At 27.7% G+C, this 24,792-nt stretch overlaps 7 protein-coding genes and 1 non-coding gene across 19 annotated transcripts in view; 6 read left to right on the top strand and 2 right to left on the bottom strand.

The window, feature by feature from the left end:
• Positions 1-235: 235 nt before the first annotated feature.
• On the top strand, positions 236-3,682 carry Kpc2 (Kip1 ubiquitination-promoting complex subunit 2). 4 transcript variants are annotated; one of them, XM_029306593.2, is made up of 9 exons: positions 236-561; positions 804-990; positions 1,071-1,264; positions 1,678-1,841; positions 1,942-2,153; positions 2,247-2,428; positions 2,565-2,749; positions 2,818-2,956; positions 3,045-3,682. In XM_029306593.2, the coding sequence occupies exons 2-9, from the start codon at positions 812-814 to the stop codon at positions 3,161-3,163; spliced, it is 1,374 nt and encodes a 457-aa protein (XP_029162426.1). In that variant the 5' UTR covers positions 236-561; positions 804-811; the 3' UTR covers positions 3,164-3,682. The 4 variants fall into 4 exon arrangements, with proteins under 4 accessions (XP_029162426.1, XP_029162425.1, XP_029162424.1 ...); XM_029306592.2 differs by having other exon boundaries at positions 237-561; positions 1,948-2,153; positions 3,027-3,682; XM_029306591.2 differs by having other exon boundaries at positions 242-561; positions 3,027-3,682.
• Positions 3,683-3,827: 145 nt separating this feature from the next.
• Positions 3,828-7,935, top strand: LOC114934007 (coiled-coil domain-containing protein 25). Its single transcript, XM_029306601.2, has 5 exons — positions 3,828-4,027; positions 4,183-4,230; positions 4,308-4,399; positions 4,491-4,873; positions 5,764-7,935. The coding sequence occupies exons 1-5, from the start codon at positions 4,003-4,005 to the stop codon at positions 5,843-5,845; spliced, it is 630 nt and encodes a 209-aa protein (XP_029162434.1). The 5' UTR covers positions 3,828-4,002; the 3' UTR covers positions 5,846-7,935.
• Positions 6,034-8,398, bottom strand: Tgt (tRNA-guanine transglycosylase). The gene is made up of 8 exons (XM_029306608.2): positions 8,333-8,398; positions 8,049-8,259; positions 7,717-7,806; positions 7,474-7,627; positions 7,260-7,392; positions 6,988-7,149; positions 6,706-6,874; positions 6,034-6,600 (listed from the first exon to the last, which is right to left on the bottom strand). Exons 2-8 carry the CDS (start codon positions 8,247-8,249, stop codon positions 6,256-6,258), a joined length of 1,254 nt encoding a protein of 417 aa, XP_029162441.1. The 5' UTR covers positions 8,250-8,259; positions 8,333-8,398; the 3' UTR covers positions 6,034-6,255.
• On the top strand, positions 8,380-10,966 carry LOC114934013 (uncharacterized). Of its 2 annotated transcripts, XR_003820185.2 has the most exons (4): positions 8,380-9,122; positions 9,203-9,298; positions 9,403-9,552; positions 10,535-10,966. XR_003820185.2 is itself a non-coding variant. In XM_029306614.2 (3 exons), the coding sequence occupies exons 1-3, from the start codon at positions 8,654-8,656 to the stop codon at positions 9,450-9,452; spliced, it is 615 nt and encodes a 204-aa protein (XP_029162447.1). In that variant the 5' UTR covers positions 8,380-8,653; the 3' UTR covers positions 9,453-10,162. The 2 variants fall into 2 exon arrangements, 1 of the variants encoding a protein (XP_029162447.1); XM_029306614.2 differs by lacking the exon at positions 10,535-10,966 and having other exon boundaries at positions 9,403-10,162.
• Positions 10,290-13,227, bottom strand: LOC114934011 (mitochondrial protein C2orf69 homolog). 3 transcript variants are annotated; one of them, XM_029306612.2, is made up of 6 exons: positions 13,095-13,227; positions 12,322-12,457; positions 11,821-11,948; positions 11,493-11,655; positions 11,013-11,259; positions 10,290-10,927 (listed from the first exon to the last, which is right to left on the bottom strand). In XM_029306612.2, the coding sequence occupies exons 2-6, from the start codon at positions 12,448-12,450 to the stop codon at positions 10,725-10,727; spliced, it is 870 nt and encodes a 289-aa protein (XP_029162445.1). In that variant the 5' UTR covers positions 12,451-12,457; positions 13,095-13,227; the 3' UTR covers positions 10,290-10,724. The 3 variants fall into 3 exon arrangements, with proteins under 3 accessions (XP_029162445.1, XP_029162443.1, XP_029162444.1); XM_029306610.2 differs by lacking the exon at positions 13,095-13,227 and adding an exon at positions 12,555-12,864; XM_029306611.2 differs by lacking the exon at positions 13,095-13,227 and adding an exon at positions 12,559-12,639.
• On the top strand, positions 12,797-15,453 carry LOC114934012 (thiamine pyrophosphokinase 1). Of its 4 annotated transcripts, XM_029306613.2 has the most exons (7): positions 12,797-12,906; positions 13,356-13,529; positions 13,613-13,875; positions 13,951-14,055; positions 14,141-14,303; positions 14,430-14,662; positions 15,272-15,453. In XM_029306613.2, exons 1-6 carry the CDS (start codon positions 12,876-12,878, stop codon positions 14,585-14,587), a joined length of 894 nt encoding a protein of 297 aa, XP_029162446.1. In that variant the 5' UTR covers positions 12,797-12,875; the 3' UTR covers positions 14,588-14,662; positions 15,272-15,453. The 4 variants fall into 4 exon arrangements, with proteins under 4 accessions (XP_029162446.1, XP_085343948.1, XP_085343950.1 ...); XM_085487822.1 differs by lacking the exon at positions 15,272-15,453 and having other exon boundaries at positions 12,818-12,902; positions 14,430-14,589; XM_085487824.1 differs by lacking the exons at positions 12,797-12,906; positions 15,272-15,453 and adding an exon at positions 12,913-12,995 and having other exon boundaries at positions 14,430-14,589.
• The window catches only part of Vha100-2 (V-type ATPase subunit a family protein Vha100-2), a 29,801-nt gene continuing 19,607 nt past the window's right edge, over positions 14,599-24,792 (top strand). Inside the window, exon 1 of one of the 3 annotated variants that reach the window (XM_029306607.2) lies at positions 14,599-14,662. The gene's annotated coding sequence lies outside the window, so the exon portion shown is untranslated. Of the gene's footprint in view, positions 14,663-16,766; positions 16,832-18,167; positions 18,221-24,792 lie in introns of those variants that run through there. The other 2 variants (XM_029306603.2, XM_029306606.2) reach the window with 2 other exon arrangements.
• Positions 22,979-23,100, top strand: LOC114934014 (U4atac minor spliceosomal RNA). The gene has a single exon (XR_003820186.1). It is a non-coding gene; the product is annotated as a U4atac minor spliceosomal RNA (small nuclear RNA).

The raw sequence follows: 24,792 nt of genomic DNA, 5'->3' as shown, positions 1-24,792 counted from the left end.
ATACATATCTATATATATTATTGATACATATTACGATTTATAATCATCCTAATTCTCTGCTAAATTAATATAAAATTACTATACTTTATTTGCTTCGCTTCGTATCGTTTATTGTTTTCGTAATCTGTCGTATATTTTTTATAATAAAAAATATATAAATATATAATATAAAATATTAATATTTTATAAAAAAAAAAATAATCTGTCGGTAAAGAAATTCGATGTTTTAGTGCATGACATCTCTCGGCGCTTCATCAAATTATCGCAAACTACAACTTTGCATTACTACGTCGATACATATTTGTAACGACACGTAACGATAGCGACAATGTTGTTAAAAAATTAAAGACGTAAACAGATATTTTTAATTAATAATTTTCTCCGATGCATCGTTTTCAAAGATGACAGCCGATCTGTTGATTATTTAACAGCTCGACAGATTATTCGAAAAATGCTACATATTTTTCAATATAACCTCTGTTATCGCATCTTTCGATTTTTTTCACTGGACGTTAAATTGAAATCTGAATTATTTATGTAAAAAGTTTTTGAATATAAAAGGTGGGTATATATTTTACAAGTTTTTAGAAAAATTAAATTTGGAGCTTTGCATTTATGAAAAATGAAGTTTGTATGTAGTGTGTATACATGTACAGTTTTATTATAAAATTTATACATATATTGTATAAATAAAGAGTTGATTTAGTTTGTAATTTAAAAGATTTTAGAATATATCAATTTTTATTGCAATTTTATTCATGTCACAATTATTATAACAATGAATGTTCCTTGAATGTTTCAAGTAAATTTAATGATCCCATGGATGCGTGATCAAATAGCAGAGGCCTGGCATAACAGAAAAAGTTCAAGGACTGCCGATAAGCGGTCCTTGGCCCTTTCTTCTGTCGGCACAGGCAATCCTGCAAGCAACAATACCATGCTTATGCCGTTACCTACCTCACCTGAAAGCTTTTCTGTCAATGTTATCAGGTATTTTATTAATTTATATGATTTTAAATTCCAAGAAGTAATCTTATATATCATTAATAATATTAAATTTTCCTATGTAGCATAGAGGGTAATATGTTGGATGTAACGGTAAAGCCAGATTTTACTGTAGGAAATATTAAAAAAATAGCAGTGATACATTTTTATGGTCAAGACACAACTAAACCCATTTCACGTTACCGCTTAGTTCATTCATCTAAATTTAAACAGCTTGTGGATGAAAATTATGTTGATGATGAAGATATCAATGAATATGGTAATTTTATCTACATTAAATCTATACAAGGTGTTATAAAAGTACCGGAATAGCAGAATAACTAAAAAAATATGAGTCCTAGAAAAAATGTTAAGTACTGGGTTTTTATGATTTTTTTTCTGGCTATCTGACGGTTACCTTAGCCAGGAAAAAATCATAAAAACCCAGTACTTAGCATTTTTTCTAGGACTCATATTTTTCGAGTTAGTCTGCTGTTTCGATACTTTTATAACACCCTGTATAATTAATCTATATATTTTGATATATTCTGCCATATTTCTCTTGCTTTCTCTTGCTAGATTTCTTATGTATATTACATATATCTCTTATTTATATATATATATATATATATATATATATATATATATGTATATAAATTTATGTTATAATGAATAATTTATTTATTTTTACAGATGAATTGTTATTAGTAGAAATTCGATCAAATGTTGTACAAGAGAATCTTTCAGATGAAGCTCTTAAGGGTCCAAGTTTAGAAGCGATAGCTCAAGCTACAAGAGGTTTATCTAATCAAAATGCTAAAGCTAAACTTGTGCCATCTACAGAATGTCCTGCAGATGTAAGTATATTTTTGTATAGAAAATATTGTATAGAAAATATTTTTTGTTTAGAAAACATTAATTGTTACTATATTATTTTACCTTTATAACTACTTATAGTTTCAGACTGAAATTCGTAAGATTTTAATAACCCTTGTGCAAGCATCTGCAAAAATTTTAATGCATAGTCCAGATGCTGAAAAATTATATGACATTATTAAGGAGAAATTGGAAGCTAGATGTAAACCTACTAATGATCCAAAAGTTGTAAAAACTCTTATGGAAATGGGCTACTCTCACAAGAAAGTTTTCAAAGCATTGCGTCTTCGAAAGTAAATATTAGAATTAAGAAAATAACATCAATATTTATAACTTATATAACTTGATTATACAACAAAGATATAAAAAATATATCTTTGTTTTAGATCAAATATGACAGAAGCTTTAGAATGGCTTATAGAGCATCAGGATGATTCAGATGATGAAAATGATGAAACAGATCTATTTATGGATTCGATAACAGATGAAAATGTTGCAGGTCCTAGTTCTTCAATGAGCACTAAGAAAATATCATTAAAAGATGCATGCATTGATATCTTCGAAATAGGTAATTTTGGTACAAGGCAGAATTATGCACTTTGTTGATATTATTTAAAAAATAATATTTTAAATTGAAAACAGTAGACTACAGACTACATGGAAGTATATATATTTCAAATTATTACACATCAAAATATATTTAGGTCACGATGAAAAAGAAAAAAATCTAATACACATTGTAGAATTATTGTTAGAAAGTTTTCGACAATATAAGAAAATGGAATTTAAACCTAATAAGAGAGCAGTGCGGTCGCTCGTGGACATGGGTTTTGACGAAAAAAATGTTATTGGAGCATTGAAAATTACTGGAAATGATCAGGCCAATGCTGTAAGTTAGTGTGATAAATGTTGCAAAAGCATTATAGTTCATAATTTTAAATAAACATGTTTTGATAGTGTGAATGGTTGCTGGGTGAAAGAAGACGTAGCTTACAAGACTTGGATGAGGGCCTGGAATTTGATGGTCCAATTTATAAAGCAATTATGAGCAATTCTCATATTCAGCTTAGTCTTACAAATCCTAAAATGTTGCTTGGTAAGATAAAGCTGTGAGGATATGTAAAAAATTTTAATTATATGTTTCTTAAAATTTTTTACTATTGTAGCATATTTATCAATGATAGAAACGCCAGCATCGACAAATGTATGGATTAACGACCCTGAAGTTTCACCTGTGCTTAGCCAAATATCTAAGACATATCATGCTGAAAAACATGCCATCCACATGAATCGCTATACCTAACATTATTGTGAAACTTATTTGAGTCTCTGTCAAACATCGATATTTTTATATAAATTTACAAGTAATTTTCACAGAGAGTTGAAATATCAGACATTTCAATTAGTGATTCTCTGTAACACTATTGCTTGCTCGTATACAATTATATAGTTATATATAATTATCAAATTATATATATATATATATATGTATATATATATGTATATATATATATATATATATAAATTATATATATAAATTATATATATAAAATTATAGTTGCTAGTATTTAAAAAAATATATATACATGAAGTTGACATTCCTCCACATGAGGAATGCATTTCATAGTACACTATAATATACCATTAATTGCACATAATGATCTTTATGCAGAATGCTGAAAGTTGCTTTCAACGTTGTACATTTTACTTGTTGACAATTCTTGAAAAGAGAAAATGCTTTATAATATAAACAACAGCTGTTATTTTGGCGCTTAATATAAATTCTTAAATAAATGGAATTGATAAAATTCAATTCAGAACATGTCAAATGTGTATATTGCTTTAATCTTCAAAAAGTTAGTTAAAAAAATATATATACAGTGAAAGTATATATTGAACTATAAAATCGCAGAATTTATTAAACTTATAATTGCCAATATTGAATAAATATATTGATTGAGTTAATAGAAATTTCTTTTCAGATTTTTATTTATAATTCGTAGTGATAATTCCCGCCTAATACTCGATTTAAATATCGAGATTGAGATTGAACATATCGATACAGCATCATCGTTGGCGCTACAAAAATATTTTTAGCAGCTGATTTTATTGCATGGGTTTTAGTCGAAATTTTTATCAATAATGGTTTATTATTTTACAAGCGAAGGTAATTTATTTTTATTTCTCAACATTATCTTTATTTTTAATAAATGGAAAACTAGTATTATGTGTTTTTCTAAATTATTGACAACATTGTTTTGTTACTGTTTTGAGAGGTTAGATTAATATATTGTATTAATCAATTAATCTTACATATTGCAGTGGTGCAGCCACCCATTACATTGTTTATGGGAGTTGATAAATATGAGAGTAAGTAGAAAATATTCTGTATTATTTATGATTAATAAAAATTTATAATTTAATGCATGATTAATTATTTATCATGGATGAAGATCTTATCAAGTGGGGTTGGCCAGAAGATGTATGGTTTCATGTTGATAAATATTCTTCTGCTCATGTGTATCTTCGACTTCGACAAGTAAGTTTAATTTATTGATTAAAAATTAAATCTGATTTAATAGATGTTAAAAATATGATATAAAACATTTGTTTTCTTTCCAAAATTATAGGGTCAGACAATAGATGACATTCCCAGCACTGTGTTGGAAGATGCCGCACAATTAGTAAAGGCAAACAGTATAGAAGGGAACAAAATAAATGATATCGATGTAGTATATACAATGTGGTCAAATTTGAAAAAAACACAAGGCATGGAGGTTGGTCAAGTTGGTTTCCATAAGGACAAAGAAGTTCGTAAGATTCATGTTGCCAAACGAATGAATGTTATTGTGAATCGTCTTAGTAAGACAAAACGTTCTGAAGAAGTAAACTTTAGAGCTGAGAGAGAAGAGAGAGATAAAATTGAACGAGAAGATAAAAAGAAGCTCTTAAGAGAGCAGAAAGAAAGGGAAAAGGCAGAGGAAAAACGACGTCAGGAAGAAGCAGAGATGAGGTAACCTATTATCAGTGTTGTGCTTAGATGATTTCAAAATTATCTAGATAAAGATGAGATAAATATATGTAAATTTATCTTAGATAAGATAAAGATTTTGTTTTAAATATGGTATATCTAGAGAAAAGATAAAATTATATGGCGATTTATTCGGATAATATTTTAAAACTTGCTTTATATAAACACAATTATAAAAAAAATGTAAATTATAAAAGTTATTTAAAAATATATTCATATTTTTATAAATCTAAATCATAAGGAAGGCAGAATTCCGGATTCCCGATTCAGCGACTTTCGGATCTATATTTTTCTTTTGCATTTATTTAATTATTTCCACAGGTTAGGGGTTTTTGAAATTAAATCTCAAGTAAGAGATTATTTCAATTTTTAAAGTCTTGGTTGGTACACCGAGAATAATACGTGCCTTGCGCACGCTTTGTTTCCAACGAAAATTTAGTTTCGTTGTAAATGTACGTAGAAAACATCCGCGTATGGCTCTTTACGCCTTTTTTATGATTTATATTTATATTTATATTACAGAGCCGTTATTGAATCTTAGTTTGTTCATATTTTTATTTATAAATTTTTATTGCTTACTGCTTAAGCTTTATTGCTTAAGTATCTTTATGTGCTATGACTTTAAACTAAATTATCTGAACATTATTCTAGATAATTTAATCAAATGGCGCCAAAATTTCATCTAGATGATCATCTATATAATTTTATTTAGATAACAGCAATTACTGCCTATTATTGAGATTTGATATTAATGTTTTAATTTTAGTCATAATTATTTGATGCATATATACAACACACTATTTTTAAATTTTATAATTAAATTAAGCTAATAAGTTGTAACTTTAATATAAGAATAATTTTATATTTTTCAGGAGTTATAATTCTCTATTTAATACATCTAATATGACTTCAAACACGGAAAACAGTGGATATGATTCGGATGATTTCATGTGATGAAATTAATATTAGCATTTGTAATATTTGTGCCTCATCCTCCATCTATAACAAAAAGTGTGCAAAAGAAGAAAATTGAAGTGTGTAAAAAAACATTCAGGTACAATTATTTAACTGATTTATAAGCTCTTTTCCAAATATTTTTATAAAAGATATCTGATCTCTATATGAATTAATGTAGATTATGCTTGTTTATGATTAGAGATTTTATTTATAAATTAAAAAAAAGCACTAGTTAATTCATGATTGTACATTGATAGCAAATAATATTATTCGATATATACATAGAGTGGCAAATATTTATATACATATATTATTGTGTCACATCTTAGTATAATTAAATGAATAAATTATAAGAAGTAATTATACATAATTAATGTAAATTTTTATATAATTAATGTAAAAAACATTTACAATAGAGTAACATTGACAGCCTTCAAAGCATTAATTATCCATATTGGATAGTCCTTATTGGGATAAACTGCCAACATATATTCCTGTATAAATGTAGGAAATCTTTGTTCTTTTATACTGTTTCTGATATCTTGCATCAGCTTCATTTGAAACGCAACATTGTGAACTGTCAACAAATGACATGACACTGTCTCTATTGTAGCGATTTGATGCAAATAAGCTCGTGTGTAAGTCTTACAGGTGCTACACTCGCACGATTCGTCTATCGGTATCATTTCTTTTTTAAATTGTGCTTGTTTCAAATTAAGCTGTCCTGTTTGTACCAAAGCACAACCAAATCTCTGAAAGTTTTATTTTAACATTAATTTTTTTGTATTATTTGACTCATTAAGTTTTTGTATTATTTGATTCATTAAGTTTCAATGTATACTTTATAAAATACTCACAGCTGTTCTTGTTGGAAATACACAATCGTACATATCGATTCCTAATGCACAGCATACAATTAAGTCAACTGCGAATCCAACCCCCATAAGATATCGTGGTTTGTCTTTTGGAAGGATATTCGTTGATAGATGAACCATTCTCCAAAAATCGTCCTTGCTTTCCCCACCACTAAAATCGTTATAAAAATCATTATATAAATTTTAATGTTTATGTTATATAACATTTTTTTGTTTCTTTTTTGTAATTGCTTATACTCTAATAATATAGTAATATGTTTTTACCTCAAGCCTCCTACAGCATATCCGTTCACTTGTCGTTTAATTAATTGTCGTGCACTTTCGGATCGCAGTTCGGAATTGAGACCACCTTGCACAATTGGAAATATACTTTGTTCATTAGGTCTTTCATGTGCTAACAAACAACGATCTAGCCAACGTGTTGTTCTAAAATCATTAATTTTGTATGAGATTAATTAACATTTAATTATAAATTAGGCAATATTTAAGTATATATAATCTAACAAAAAAATATATTTATAGAACAATAATTATACCTATGCATTGCCTCTTCTACTCTTGGACCAGTTAAAGTAGTTTTAACAACATCATCAAGTTGCATAATTATGTCAGCACCAATCGTATTTTGAATTTGAATTGAATGTTCAGGTGTCAACATGCATTCAGATTCTGTGAACCATTATATAAAAGTCAGTGGAATTATATAGTTATTAATGTATATCTAAAAATATATATTTGATCATATATTACCATTATATGGTGATTTAAATTTAACACCTTCTTCTGTTATTTCGGCTAGATGTAACAATGAAACCATTTGGAAACCACCTGAATCTGTTAACAGCGCTCTTTTCCAATTCATAAACTTGTGCAAACCTCCAGCTTTACGCAGAACGTCTGCACCCTGTTAATATATATAATTTATATTGTAATTAAAATTATTTATGTAACTTAAATATTTTTCCACCAATAGTATATGATTTCTATGCTTACAGGCCTAGTTCCCAGATGATATGTATTGCCGAGAATGATTTGGCAATCCAATTGTTCCAGTTGTTGGGGCAACAATCCTTTTAACGTTCCCTAAAAATTGTGCAATTATTTAATGAAATCAGATTTTATTATTTATTTATATATCATATACAATATATATCATATATATATATAATAAAAAATAAAATATGGTAAATATAGGATATAAATAATTAATTTATGGAAGGATGTACAATTATCATTAATGTTTTAATTATGAATGGTGGAATATGAAAGCTTTTTTTTAAACAAATTTTAAGTATGAAAACGAGTTTAAAAAAAGTTTGATAAACCTGAGTTCCCACTGGCATGAATACTGGTGTGTCTACATGATGATGAACAAGTGTCATCCTGCCGGTTCTGGCTTTTGTAGTTTGACACTCGACAAATATTTCAAAAATCAGTACAGCTTTTTGACTTGTCATTTTCGCTGAGAATTTAGCAAGTCCTACGTTCACTGTACTATAGTACGTTTTGTAGAAAAAATTGGACATAAGAGAAAAGCTGTAAATATTTTATATATTTATTATTTTAATCTCCCTCCCGAAATATAAAAAGAGGTTAGAGTATCATTTACCCCACGTGTCTTCGTTCTGCGCCTTTTTGTACACTTTCCGCACTTAAAGTACATTTTGCTTTTTTTGCTGAACACCCTGTATGTATACAATAGTGTGCGTGGCTGTGTAAATAAAGCTATTGAACGGTACGAAGACGCGTGAAAATACATTTGAGCTGCAAAGTGAGCAATTAAAAAAATACATTTGACGTTTGACGTTTTTTATGCGAGGTGCATAAATGTTTACGTTATGATTATCTCGTGTCGGACGAATGTATACGGTGTACGAAATGCATTGGGGGAGAGATTTGTTTTGCAATGACGGTTAGCCGGTAAGAAAACATGAAAACCGAGGTGTCCTGGAAACGGCGATTCTTGCGAAAGAAGCTCAAGTACATGCTGATATGCGTCCTCGTGGTTGCCGTGATATTTGTGCTTCATCAGCTGTTTTACTTTAAAGAGCTGAATCGGGAGAGCGTTGGCAAACTGATCACCGGCTCGTTGCGAGATAATCATCACGTCGTCGTCGGAAAGCGAATCTCCAAGTGGCATCAGCCGCAACACTCCAAGCTCATACGTGACAAAAACGGACAGACTGTGTCCTTGCGTGGTACACGAGACCAAGATATTGCTAAGTATCTTCCCAATGTTAGGGGGAAATTCGTCTGTTTCGCTTCAAACAGGGAAATCGACTTTGTGAAAATTAATGATGATTATTGCGACTGTCCGATGGATGGTAGCGATGAACCAGGTACCTCTGCGTGCAATAACGGTGTCTTCTATTGCGAGACTAGTTCCAGAAAATCAGCAGGTATTGTAATAAAATCTCGAGTTTTATTATAATTAGATAAATAAAATTTAGAATATTAAAAATTATGTGTGAAATTGCAGCAAAGATATCATCGTTTAAGGTCAATGATGGATTTTGTGATTGTTGCGATGGTTCTGATGAATGGGCTGAAGCAGCACTGTTGTACGAGCTCAAAGGTTTTAAGAAACATTCTAATTTGCTTATTTAATCAAATAAAGATATACATATATCGAATAAATGTTTTTAATAATTTGATACTTATTATTCATATTTATTACAGGATCGAGAGGTATAACTTTTCATGGAGTTAAGTGCCCAAATAGATGTTAGTGAATTATAATTCAAATTGGAAAGTAAGAGCTGTTGTTTCCGATATGGACTTAGATACATCATGATAAAAGTTGTATAACAAATGCAAATAGTATAATAGGTAAATACTTAGAATAATTGTTATTATCTCAGATTTTTACTAAAACATATTTATATATATTGAACAATTTTTTTTATATGGAAAAGCAAGAATTGAGAAATTAAATTTGTTGCTCAACATTGAAAAAAAAATGGAAGTAGAGTTTTTCATGATAGGGAAACTATTTTTGAACTTATTGAGTAATGATGTGTTGTTGTAATAATGTGTTGTTAATTTAATTGTAGCTGATAAAACTCAAGTTCTTATTTTTCTTCAACTTAAAAAAGACATTTCTAGAAACATACGTAAAAATACAGCTGTGAATAACAAAAAATTAGATTTGAGAAAATATATCTTATATCTATTAGATAGATCTAATTAGATAGATCTATCTATTAGATTAGATAAATAATACAAATTTTTCAAATTAGCACACAAGTTATTTATGAGATATCGAAGTAATTTAATAAGAGAATGTAATAATATATACACACAGTTAATCTCTTTTTACAGAGAAAAGTACATTGTAGTGATGTTAATTTATATACTTTTTTATTATATCTTTCGATATATATTTTTCTGCTTTATATTTATAAAAAGGGATCTTACAACCATTAATAAAATATAATAAAATATGAAAAATAAAATTTATTAAAAAAATATAATAAAAAATATAATGAAATTTCTATGGAAATAAAAAAAAATGGGGCTCATGATTTTATTATATTAGGATTTTAAATAAAAACAATTACAATCTATTAGTTTCAACTAGTAATTATTCAAAAATATATAGTATATTATATAATAATAATAATATCATAAAAGTTGTACAGTAATTGTAATAATAATGTAAATATTACATCACATATATTTGTACTTAATGAACTTTATTACTCTTTCTTATGACTATATTTTAAGATTATATTTTTGATTAAATTAATGTACATATTATAGGAATATTCTAAATTCATAAAATAGATTCTATTCAATTATTTTTTTTTAGATAATTTGCAACACAGAAATGCCAATTACATTATTATTATTATCAATCAAGATTATAATTTGCATATAGTTTTATGCTTGTTTTCATTCTCAAGTGAGAAAACACTGTAATCTATTATTCTATCAATTTTATAGATAAATACTTATTAGTATATTTTCAACATTTAACATTGGAGAAGTGTACAACGACTTTATTCTACATTATTTCTGATATCTGTAAGAATATTAAAATGCCATGACAAACTTCGTGTTTTGTCACCAAAATGTAAGGTTCGTTGTACAGATATTCCCATATTTTTTAAAATCTCATTGAAATTATTTTCTTCCGAACCAATCCATGGTCGATGAGTGTCTCGTACTTGATATGGTGTAACATGTACGTGAGTGTTTATTCCTAAAAATAATAAAAAATATTAACTATATTATATTGAAATATTGCCAGATTATTATTTGCAGATATTTCTGCCAGGTCATCTTACTTAATTTAGCAAAAGACCGAAGTATATTCTGTTCTGTAATCCATGTATTTTTGGCACCATTATGTCCACCATCCAACCACCACATACTTTTGATGAGTTTTATAAAATTATTTATATGAATATTCTCATTTGGATTTTCAGCATAATAATTAAACTCATAAAGAATTTGATTTAAAACCGCACATCCTTTGCTGAAGCCCATTAGATTTAAATTTGTTGCTTTAAGATTATAATCATCATCGATATCCTATAAATTAAAATGAATATTTATTAGTTTGATACCTCAAATGTTATATTCAATGCATACAATGCATTTTGTTTAATGGAATTGATTTATATAAATTATATATATTTTTCAAGAATATCTCATAAAGTATGAATTATAAATACAATCACACACATATAGCAAAGTTGAAGTAAATGTGTAATTAGTTTATAAAATTTTTATATATGTATATGTATCTTTTCTTCGATGCATACTTCTCCCATTTTTAATGTTTTAACATGTTCTAAGCAACAAAGAAGAAGTTCTCTTAAATGTTTTAAAGCCTTGTGCATTGGACAAAATGAGGGTGTACCATATTTGTCCCCAGGCACAAAGTTATCGAAACAACTGTAGACTGCACTTTTAGTTATTAACATCCTAAAACAAATAAAATCATTACATAGATAAGTTAATATAAAAATAACATTAAAAAAGGGAAAATTATAATTTCTTTTAATAATTTTTATTAATTAATAAGAAATTATATTACACAGGATTAGTAATGAAATATCTCAATTTCTTTATGTATAATGAGTGTTTTACCTGGTTGGACGAACGATAAATACGTGACTTCTAGGAAATTGTTCAGAGAGTATAGTTGCAGTGTTTTCTAAATTCCATTTCAAATACTTCTTACTATCTGGATGCCTTTCCATATTTTCTCGAATGTCCTATAATAATTTCACTTGAATATAACTTTACAATGTTGCTAATATAAAATATATCAATTATTAAAAATGATGTAACTATTAAGTCTAACAAGACTATAATTTTTTTAAAGAACAAGCTATATATATATTGATTTTATGTAAAAAAAGATTATATAATTATATCTTTATAAAATGTGATATATCTTTATTATATAAATTTAATATAATAAATATATTAAAAATTGGAGAAAATATAACATCAAGAATTACAGTACATTTGTATGAAATATCAAACTATTTAAAAGATGTTATTTTTAAATCCAGCCAGTGTTAGAAAAAATAATTGAATATTCTATAGAAATAAAAATTGTAATTAATTGAATTCTGTACATACTTGGACATCGCCGCCAAAGAATACGAGAAGATCATGCGTTGGCTGCAATTTTGGCGGCGTATAAAGTACATCATTGCATCGGCCTGGAATGCCGGGTATATTTTTCCATTTCCAAATTTTCGACCCCATCGATTGTCTGTAAAACAATATTTTTTTCAACAATAGAATACACGTATAATATCAATTTAAAAACCGAAACGAACGAATGAAAATAATATAAATCAATATCGTACGAACAAATTGCAGGCAAACTGCAGATGACTGCAGAACTGCAAGATGTGTGACGTCTGTTTGTTTTGATTGAACTCTGCTGCACTTTCTGCGCTTTATATGTCATATATACATCATACTTTAAAAGAAAAAAGAAAAACAGCGGTACGATATTGCAACTGAAATAAATACATTTTTATAGGTTTTTAATTAGATTTTATATTATATTTTGACATTTCTTTGTCGTTTTCTTTTTTCTAAACGCGAATGTATATACTTGCTCCGCTTTAAATACAGAAAGTGCAGCCGAACAGCTGACATTTCGGAGGCGGCGTGCTTCTCGAATGCACGGACTATTTTGCATTTTGTCAGTAGGTATTGACATATATTTTGAGTCATTTATTTTTATCGGGATATTTTGTAACGTGATGTTTGTGAAAATATCTTTGGACAGCTGTATCGCGGTAAAATTCTTAAAAGTTAATATATATCAAATTTTATATATAAAACATACACACATACACGCATATAAAATTGTCAAAAAAATAAAATTGCGTTAATACCTCGATAATATCGTCGTTATCGGGATAAATAATAATGAATCATTTCGCGTTCCAAAATCTCGTCATGAGGCTAAACAAGAATTACGTAAGATTCTCAAGGCCAAAGGTGAGCAAGAGAGCGTTTAGGAACAGATCCCTTCTCTTTCGCCCCGATCACACATTTCGATAGAGAGCTTAACAGAGGCAGAAACATATCCTAGATTACGCAGATTCATGCTCCTCTGTAGCTTAACCCTAATCCGCCAATTAACGTAATTTCAGTGATGAGACAGGTTACGTCGCATCGCGCGATGCAACACACATCGGAGTCCAGCGGGACAGCATGGAATCCGTTCGATATATTTCAATGTGGCACGTGCTGTGAATACGCGGTGATCGTGCTAAATCGTCCCATATTTTGGAAACATGACATTATGCTCCGATTCTGGCAGAAAGGTATGTAATTGAACATCTTGTATTTAATAATTTACTCCAAACGGTGTAATTTACATTTAGTAATTTATATTTATATTTTACAGCTCAAATCACAGTCACCGTTGATGGTGGAACGCACAGATGGCTGAAGTATTTGGAGGAGTACGGGATAGACGTGTTGAGCGATGAGCACAGGAAGTATATACCTAATCTTATAACAGGAGATATGGATAGCTGTTCACCAGCTATAATTGAAAAATTGGGACATATAGGATCCACTGTTGTTGAGACACCTAATCAGAATCATACAGATTATACCAAAGCCTTGTTGCAAGTTGCGCACTATGCCAAGACGAGAAATATAAATGTAATCCTTAAGATTTGTTGCTCCTTATTAATTAATATTATATACAATAAAGAGAGAATATAATATTGTTGACAGTTAGGTGAAATATACGTGCTTGCAGAAACATCGGGCAGATTCGATCATATCATTGGCAATATTAATACATTGTATAAAAGTGACAAGCTTGTGGGAAATATACAGGTGATGAATATTCTATTTAACACAGACAAGTTCAAATTGTGTTTTTATATGTTGAATATTTTTGTTAAAATAATTTTTTTTACAGGTAATACAAATTGCGAGCAATTCTTTAACATGGTTGTTAAAACCTGGTTTGCACAATATATGTATACCAGAGATTTTAGTACAACGACGATCCTGGTGCGGTTTACTACCATTTGGATGTCCGGTTAATTGTATATCAACAACTGGCTTGAAGTGGAATTTAAGTATGTTTTATATGTATATATATATCCCTCATTTATATAAACTTGAATAATATAAATTAAAATTATCTGTTTAAATTTGATGACATATTTGAGCAATTTTTCTAATTCTGTTTTTTTATGCTTCAGATAATACGACTATGGAATTTGGAGGTTTAGTTAGTACCTCGAATACATATGAAACTTCTGAAGTGACTATAAATACAAATACATCGGTGATCTGGACTATGGGTATAGAACCTCTTATAGAGGCTATAAGTAATGAAGCATCATTACTTCATCAATAGATGACAAATTACTACATACTTTCAATTATTATGCATACAACAGATTGCATCAGCTCAATATTAGCATTATCCAAGGTACTTAATAATATATTTTTAATTCAAATAACAGTAAATTGATTTGTCGAAAATTGAATTAGAATTGTGAAAGTTTAAATTCAATGAAAATCCAACCTGGAATAATTTTTTCAACTGACACTATACAATATTTATTATGAATTTTCTTTTGTTACAATAATGTTATAATAATATGGGACGAATTATTTTTATTTTCTATCTTGTTTTGTTTGAATAGAGTGTTGTTTGAGTAGAATTATAATTTTCTATTATAGAGAGACACTTCATTTAAACATTAAATAAAATGGGATGTCATTTTTTTATACTATAGATATTTTCTATAGTTATTTTACTATTCATATTTCATTAAAATATCAGAAATATATATATATATATATATATATATATAATATATTATTATTTATTATACAACAAAATATCAAATTGATATCATTGCTTAATAATATCAGGTGTAATTTTATCAGAGAATTATTAAATTTTAAATGTATGGGTTGAATATATATTAAAATATCTATTGCTGCAAGATACGAAAGTTTAACAATGAAATAAATCTTGCAGTAGATACTGTTTCATATACATACTTATGTACTATTATGCATTCCTATTCAGGCATTCTTCCTTAGATTTTAATAGAAGGAATTGTTAAGAAGAACACAAAAATATAGTTTTGTAATGCTGAGTTATTTTGTGTACAAATATGAAATCGAAGTTATGACAAAAAGTTACATGACATCTTAACAGTTAATACAACTATGTATTTAAATTTGAATTAAATTACAATTTGAGATAAACACTCGAAACTTTCGTAAAAAATATTTGTTTCCATTTATGTGGTTTCCATGGCATACATAGAAATTTCTTTTTAATATATTCATTATCAATTTAGCTCTACATAAAATAAAATATCTAAAAAAATTATAAAGACATGTAAAAATCCATAAATTATTTTTAGACATTTCTTTTACATATATACGCAATAAATATTACATTAAATAGTTTTTTCTCAAATATTTCTGGGATAACATTTAATGAATCACGTTTATTGCGAGAATATATTTGGTAACAAATGTGTCGAATCGAAATTATATCTCACGTAGTATTTACCACTTGTATTAGCGATAGTATTCAATATATACATGCATGAGCGTTTACAGGATTTTTTCTAGAGGGGGAGGGACAATTAATTTTTTTTTGTTTTTATTTTTTGTTCTTAATTTAAAAAAATTTTTATTTTTATTTTTATTTTTTATATTAATTATGCAAATAAATTCCAGTGTTTATTTAAAAAGAGAATAAATGCTTAATTTTTTTACTGATTCCAAAGGGGGCAAACATCTCCTCTTGCCCCTTTCTGCGGACGCCCATGTATGCATGCATGCATGTATGTAGTAGCCAGTATTTGCTGTTATCTAAATAAAATTATATAGATGATCATCTAGATGAAATATTGGTGTTATCTTATCTTTATATAGATTATAAAAATATGTATTATTTATATCTGCATCTTAAATGAAAAAAAATATTATCTTTACTAAATTATCTAGAATAATTTTCAGATAATTTTGATGTAGAATCATAAGTACATAAAAGTACTTAAATAGTAGAACTTAAGCAGTAAGCGATAAAAATTTACAAATAAAAATATGAATACGTATATTTTTATATCCCTTTTATAATTTACATTTTTTTTATAACTGTGTTTATATGCATAAGCAATCTTAGAATTATTATCTACAAAATTATCTAGATGAATCGCTATATAATTTTATCTTTTATCTAGATATATTTAAAACAAATCATCTTCATCTTACCTAACAATAAGATAAATTTACATATTTTAATCTCATCTTTATCTAACTAATTTTCAAATTATTTAAGCACAACACTGGTAGTAGCAAGTCGCGCGCCATCGGAGCTAGAGTCGGAGCGCGTAGTTTGACAGCAGCGGCGATCAGCTGTTACGAATGTTTACGTTCGCGAGTATTGGCTGACGAGGGAGAATCGGCGCATGGTGGTGGGTCGCGGTCATCGTTCAGTCCCTTTCGATCCGCTGCGACGCGCAGTTCGCATAATTTACCGAGTGTTTATCTTATTTACTACCGTGCGTGAAAACGTGTCGCGATTTCATACAAATGCTAACGCGCACCTTTCCATCCTTTCCAGAAACAGGTAAGTCTGCGTTTAACACTGTTGCAAATAATTATACGGGACACGTGTTGAAATATTTTTCAGTGAAGAGTCTTCACTCGTGTATATATAATAATATTTAACGATTAGTACAAATACTGTAAATAATAATATAAATATAAATCATTGTAAATATCAAGAAACATATAAAATGGATATATTAATGACAAAGAACAATTTATATAAGAACAGTTCCTCTCGACAATTAAATTATCTATTGGCATTTATATTAATTTTATTATAGTATTTGTATTGAGTATTTTTTATTTTCACGTATTTTTTGATAATCTTTTATATATTAATTTTGCACATGCTCATTTCTAAATGCTTTATACTTTAATTAACGTAAAATTAGAACGTCGTATATAAAAAATTGATATTTCAAATGTGACTTTGGCTGTATCGTTAAATTGTATTACCACTATTATTGCTGTTATTAAAAATTATTGCTGTTATTAAAAATTAAAATTATATATTAGTTGACTTGGAAATTTATGGTCACTGTACAAATACAGAAATTTCGGTATTTTCCTATGCACAATAAAAATCACGAAGAGAAAAAATGAGAGAGAAAAATAGAAATCACGGGGGCTTTTATGTATAAAACAAAAGCTTAAAGTGACTTGGATCTATTTATTGCTCGTGTTGACAATTCTGATGTTTCTTGCATCTGCTATATCAAAACATGATATTTTTGTTTTGTAAACTTTTCCATAGAAGTGTTACGAACGAAAAATGTGCCAAGTGCTTATATTTATAATTATTTTTCTTTTAATCTAAAATTTTAATATCTTAAAATTGTATATCTTATTAATTTATTATATATATTATATTAATTTATTATTATATATATTATATTATTATATATTATTATATATTATATATATTATATTATTAATTAATTTAATATCTTGAAATTTTCTTAAATATTTAAATAATTGCGAAATACACACAAAAACGATTGAAGAATTCTGAGGCAATTACCAAATGAAATTTGAAATGACACAGAAATGTCGTTTTTAACACAGAGTAACTTCGTATAATTTAAACTCCAAGGATGATCAGTTGTTCCATTATTCCTTCGTTTCTACTTGAGTTTTTCGCGAAACGCTACACTTTTCGGCACTCGAAAACTACGCTAGACTTTAGCGAACAAATAGTTGAGCCTGGCTCCGGATGCCGTGGCTCGAGCTACGAAAATGGTGTCAGACACCGAGTGTAAATAACCTTATGAACGTAAGAATAGACGTACGAGACGAATCGGGTTTATGTATCTCTCTTGCTTTGCGTTAGGGAAAACTCGCGTCGGTTATTCGTGGGAAAACTCCGGTTAAACTAGAGGCTGGTTTAGACTTGCTGTACTGGCTTCAGGTTTGTGATACTTTGCCCTCATTAAATATTAAACAAGAGTGCCAATTTTTTGTCTTTTTTTTTAAGCAAGAGGTAAGTTTCGTGTTGTTCGTGTGAATTGATTCAAATTTGTATGATTTATTATTAAAAGCTTTTTATTTATTTATGTACTCAAAACGTGACAGCTTGATAAAAATTGAGTTCGTAAATTAAAATCGTGGCAATTACGAGTTATTGTTTAGTTTATAGGTAAACTTTGCGTTAAATGAAGAGTATACGAAGACTTGCTGTTAAATCCCGCGTAAACGTAGATCTTAACTTCAGGAATTTGTATAGCACAACCGTGATCTTATTTTCGCATTCAGATGCAGTCGCGTTAATCTTTGTTTGTCTCCGAACCTTGTCTAATCTTACATGAGCCAAGTTAAATAATTGGCGAGATGCCTTTGATTATTCAGATTCGTTTAATCAAACTAAAATCATAGCTTATTGTTATAGTTAGAGCTTACAATTATAGAGTATAAAAATTGAAGAGCATATAGGAAATCTTATAGAATTTGCAATTTTTAATCAATTAATATCACATTAATTTCACTAACAGAAAAGAGGGAAAATCATAAAAAATATTAAAATATATATCTGCCTATTCCTATACATTTAAAGCTAAAGATTCGGCTCGCTGATTTTGCATTTTATATTCGCATTGCTATAACACGAATATGATATATATAAAATTAAATTAGTAAAACTAGTGAGATTATTGTTGTGAAAACGCCTTATCTTTTATGTCGATTTCGAGCAACATTTGCTCACGATTACTCGTGGAAAACACACCTATATTTTTTATGATACTAGCAAAGGATATCTGAGAACGTGATGATTCTATTCGCCTACACTGAGTATACATAAAAGTTGCATATATCTTGTATAAATAGCATTACGAGGCAAGTGTATACGAAAGGATCGGTTAACAATGAATCCGTTCTAGCTAGTTAGCGAATGTCACGATCATACAAATATACAATATATATATATAAAGTGTATCTAAAAGTATATCTCTGCGTCGCGTCTATCTACGAGATTGTTGCTATAACGGCATACAGTCGTTGAAAAACTCTTTCATCTTTGCTCGATTGCAGTGGCAACCCGTCATTTTATATGTATGTGAGTCGGATATAAATAAAGCTCTCTCAATATCGACTTTTTTCACACGCGAAGGAAGCAAAACCGTAGGATGACCGTCACAATTATAATCAATATTGATTACAGAGTCAATCATCTGAGCATATGCTGTATTTATCAATTAATGAGCATTGCGACTGTAATAACCGAAATTATGATTCCGACACGCAAAGATACCTATACACGGTCTCTCTCTCTCTTTCTCTCACACAAAAAATATAATGCATATATAATTTAAAATTAATATTTCATTAGAAAAAATGTCGAAAAAGATTATCATTTGACACGTTTTAAATTAACATTAAATATATATTTTTGTAATTAATGTCTGATCTATAAAGCTTAAAATTTTATTTTTTTCAAAGTTTATAGTTTTCGAAAAATTCGATTTTCAGATCGAATATAACTCGAAAATTATTGGGTTGTCGATATTTTTGTTGAGGAAATATTGATATCAAATTGATCAAAGAATTTATGGATTAAAGGTGATTCTGGTGCACTTTGTATTACGTCTTTTTTTTACTCTTGTGAGGTGAGGTAATCGAACGATTCGTTTTCGTTGTATATATACCTATTTGCATTGCACATAACTCTCTTAGTCGAGAGTAAAAGTTCGATGCCCCGTCGCAGCAGATCGTATTTACTTACCTATCTAGTTTAGCTTATATTAGTAGTTCTTCCTTCTCTGATGCTGTTTATTCGTTCTCTTTCTCTCTTGAACACTTGAACTTGATTCCGTGCGAAAATATTCGTATATCTTTAGAAGCAAAATTCATTTCGAAGTTTCTATGCTATTTTGTTTTATACATTTTTTTGTACACTGAAAAAAATTGTTAATTTGACTAAATCAAATTCAACTAAATTTTATTTTGTTAATTGAATATATAGAAATATTTAAATTAAATATAATATATTAAATTTAACACAAAACGTGTATATTTGACTTAAATACTATGTTTAATTAATAAAATAGTAATTTAGTTGAACGATTTAGTTAACAATTTTTTTCGATGTATACCTTTATTATTTTGTATATGTTGTAGAAAGAGCTAATTGATGACGTACTACTGTATAAAAATAGCACTTTATTTAAATTTGTATATACAGAACGTTAATTTTCATCGAGGTAATCAGTTATCAATTATTAATAACTTAAAGAATTAGTCTATTACTTTTAATCGAATAAATATGCGTAGCGATTGATAAACGTTCATTTTTCATTGCTTTTTAACAGCTTTTATTATCTGCGACTTTATATATAACATATAAAATAACGACACTTTATTTTCTATCGCGTTAACTCATTCGAACTTTACTGTTTTATCTCAAGGTTGATGTTTTGAGGAAGTAGTTGGATGGTTATTATGCATGCATATACGCATGCATATGTTCGTTTATACAAGTAAACGCAATTATATATGTACATGATTGACGTAATATTTATTTATAATTCGAATTGTTTTGCTTATACCTTCATAAAATACGTAGATATTCTGTCTATGCAGAAAATGGGATCCACGTTATTTGTGTTCAGCACGAGTTGCTTATAATCACTTGGATTATCTTGTAGTACTATTCAATTAGAACTCTTGGAACTCTTCAATTAACCTAAATAGATGTCAGATCCTCTTATTTCTCGTTTTATTTTAACGGAACTTTACTATAATAGTATTTTAATTACAGGATTATTTAAAACACCAAATATTAAAATCTGAAAAAAATTATAGAAGAGATATTTTTCTCAATTATTAATTTAAAAATAATTTAATTAAAATATTGAAAAAATGTTTTTTATATCTGCGTATTTTCATTGAAGAAAGGTTAAGCTGAAATATTAGTCGAAGAATCAAGACACTTTTTTTTATAAATTACAGCATGTGTGTATGTGTATGTGTTTTATTCAGAAATATTTTATACATATAAAAAATAAATATTTCGTATGCAACTCAACATGCAGTCTCGAAGAAAGACGTTGTAGCCTCTTTTGTCGTAGTTTCGCTAGGCAGATGGCGATTATTAAGGTCACTCAGTGGCTGATTGATGTCCAAGGTTCGTGCTGCTTAGATATTTCAAACATGTACTCGACGTAGTTCTTTTGCCAGTCACTTATTCCATTGCTTAATTTGGTGCACTGTTTAATATTCGGCTTACAATCTGCGCGAACAGATACGACAGATAGTCGAGCGACTTTTCTGGAGAAACACTTGATGAGATTATTAATTGTCACTAATACAATCGAACGAAAAACGTGATGATTAATTATTTTTTGATCAAAAAATATCAATCCGATGAGAAAAAAAATTTTGATACATTTTATTTTGACACACATGGATTGTGCTGCAAAATTACAGAAATGTTTTTTTATAATTAGACGCATAATTTGAATTAATAAATTTTATTTCTATGAAAATAGCGAAGCATCAATAATTTTTAAATAAATACATATTTGCGATTGAATATTATTGAAAGATTAATTATAAAACACTGAATCGTAGATGAAATTAAGCATTATTGAATATGTTTATTTGATTACTTTGTTATTATTAATTATATATCAAGATATTGTGAAATTATGTCTGTCAAAACACGTTAATGTAGCATTTAATTTTATTGAAAATAAGAATTAAAAAGCAAAGTATATTTATTTTATTGAATTATTTTTTGAGTATTAAAAGAAATAAACATATTTAATTTTCTTTATTAATGTGAGATCACATTAATAAAATTTTTCTGAATGTAGAGCAATCCTTATCAAGTGTTATTTTTTTAGAAATAAAAGCATGCATTGTACAATATTATATGCGGTGTGTTTTGTGGTAAGGTGTATGTACAGATACGAACAATATGAAAAACCGCAAGTTAACTGACTATAATTTGACGTCCCACATTCAATATTTGAATACCATTCCAACAGTTACAGTAATATATGTTGCTCAATCTGTTATGCAATACATACAGAGTACTATCGCGCAGTGCCAATACAAATTTCTTGATATCATGTGTTAAGACGACTAATGTTTGACCTTTAATTACTGGTAAGTGTGCATTTTAATGGACATAATATATATAGATTAATTTGCATTTATTATGTAATAATATTACATGAATCACAATCCAATAAGTTAAAGTAAAACGTATCAGTTTTTGTTATACATTATTTAAAGTTAAAATTATTTTAAGTCACTTTTGTTATACTTTTTTATTTTTAAGTAAATAAATTTATATATATTTATAAAATATGTATGAAAAATTGTGATAAATATCACACATATTGAAAATGAAATATTACATATAATAATTCTGTTAATGAACTAATATTATTAAAATCAAGATAACTTATTATAAGATAGTATAATAATTAATATTAAAAATAAAACAATAATATAAAATAAAATAATTCTAAGTAAGTAAGAATATATGTATGCATGTTAAGTGGTAAAATAATATTTAATTGTAAATTGATATTTTAAAATCTCAATCTTATATGCATGTATATGCCTCAAGTAACCGCGTTTGCCAAAAGATGGCAACATTATCGACTTTCCCGTGAACAGAATATCACAACCAGTGTATATAAAGCCGAGGCACCAGCGCAAACTTGTCCTTGTCTTTGGGGAGCAAAGTATTCAATGATCGTTTAGTGAGAATGCTGTTGCTGAAACCCATTAATAAAATTAGACTGCATCCGTTTTAAATTACGAGATGCAATTTTTGTAAAGCCCCTTTACTTAATAAGGGGCTCTAATTCATATATCATACATATAAAAAGAAAAGAATAGGATGCGGCCACTTGAGGCATATATACATGTATATGTATAGAATGACTTTAAAATATTCATTCATAATTATTGCTTTCCTACTCATAATTAATATATATCTTAAAAAATATTGTAATAGTTATATGTGGAGATTCTATTATTTTTGCTTACTTTTAAAATAATGATAATTTAAATTTAAATATCCGAATTATCAAAGATTGAATATATATACGTGTTTGAAATAATTTTTCATTTGACGGAATTATAAAAAATTATTTTTTTTTGTTTATACTATTATATTTTCGGAGTAAAATTAATAGTATAAAAAATTAGTACGTTAAAGTACTAACAAGTATTATTACTTATGACTTATAAAATTATAAATGTACATACACATGCACATTTAATTCGTTCTCAATAAAAAAATCTATCAAAATTTGCTATTAAAAAAGATTTAATAAGTGGAACATATTTAAAAGTATTGCTTGAAGTTCATATTTTAATTTAAGATAATAGGATGACATAATCTTCAATATAGTTTAGAATCTAATACATGTTGTTTTATTTGACGAGTTTTTTTTTCTCACGGAAGATCATGCAATCGATAAAGTTAGCAATGATAATAAAACTTATCATTACTAATTTTTTAAATTTGCATTATTAATTTAATAAGTGCAAGCATTGTGGAAAAAACTCATTTAAAGATTGCACGACTTTTATTACATTTCTGAACTTATAATAGCTATTTTTTTCTTTTAAAAGAATTAATGTTAATTTATAAAATATAGATTTTAAAATATTATAAATGCAAGAAAAAACTTAGAAACATATATTATATATATATATATATATATATATATATATTTATACAATATAAAAACTAGTAGAATATACATATGATTGAGTCTGAATAAATTTTACAAGATATAATCTAGAATAGAAAAATTAAATAAAAGATCAAAAAGAAAAATAATGCGACTTCGCATTTATAATATTTAGTATAAAATTGAAAAATTTTTTTCGTATACGTGTTATTGGAAAAATAGTAATAGCATATTCTTTTTTATTCATGATTATATCAGATTGGAATTTATAGGCTATCATTGTATTGAACAGGCCATCAAGATTATCTACAGTTTTTATAATGTCATTAAATATTATATATATATATATATATATATATATGTGTGTGTGCGTGTGTATGTATATATATGTGCAACGACTTGCTTTCACAATGATTGATTATTTCCGTCAGAGATAATGAACAGTCACGCGCATTCTTGCAGCTTTAATTTTTAATACCTAATCCCATTTTTAGGAAAAATTTGATTATACATAATTAAATGATTTCGATATTAAATAATTCTTTAACGTTATAAAAGTGAAACGCACAATTTAATCACATTCTAAAATCATGAACAATTAATTATTTTAATATATACTTTTAATCTGAAATTTGTAACAAAGTAAATGCAATTACTGGTTGGCAAAAATTCCTTATACATCATGGCCTTTATAATCGAGATTGATAATGAATGATTAGTCATACGAATCGATTATTTCGCAAAAGAACGAGAAGTTGTCGGGACTACCAACCCATCACGTGGCTCTAATCTCTGCATATGAGCATATTATGTCACGTGTGTTCTTCTC

Source organism: Nylanderia fulva, unplaced genomic scaffold, assembly GCF_048542155.1.
Source record: "Nylanderia fulva isolate GAGA-0341 unplaced genomic scaffold, ASM4854215v1 Scaffold6, whole genome shotgun sequence".
In the NCBI taxonomy this organism is placed as follows: domain Eukaryota; kingdom Metazoa; phylum Arthropoda; class Insecta; order Hymenoptera; family Formicidae; genus Nylanderia; species Nylanderia fulva.
This window is presented reverse-complemented; position numbering and strand designations above follow the sequence as displayed.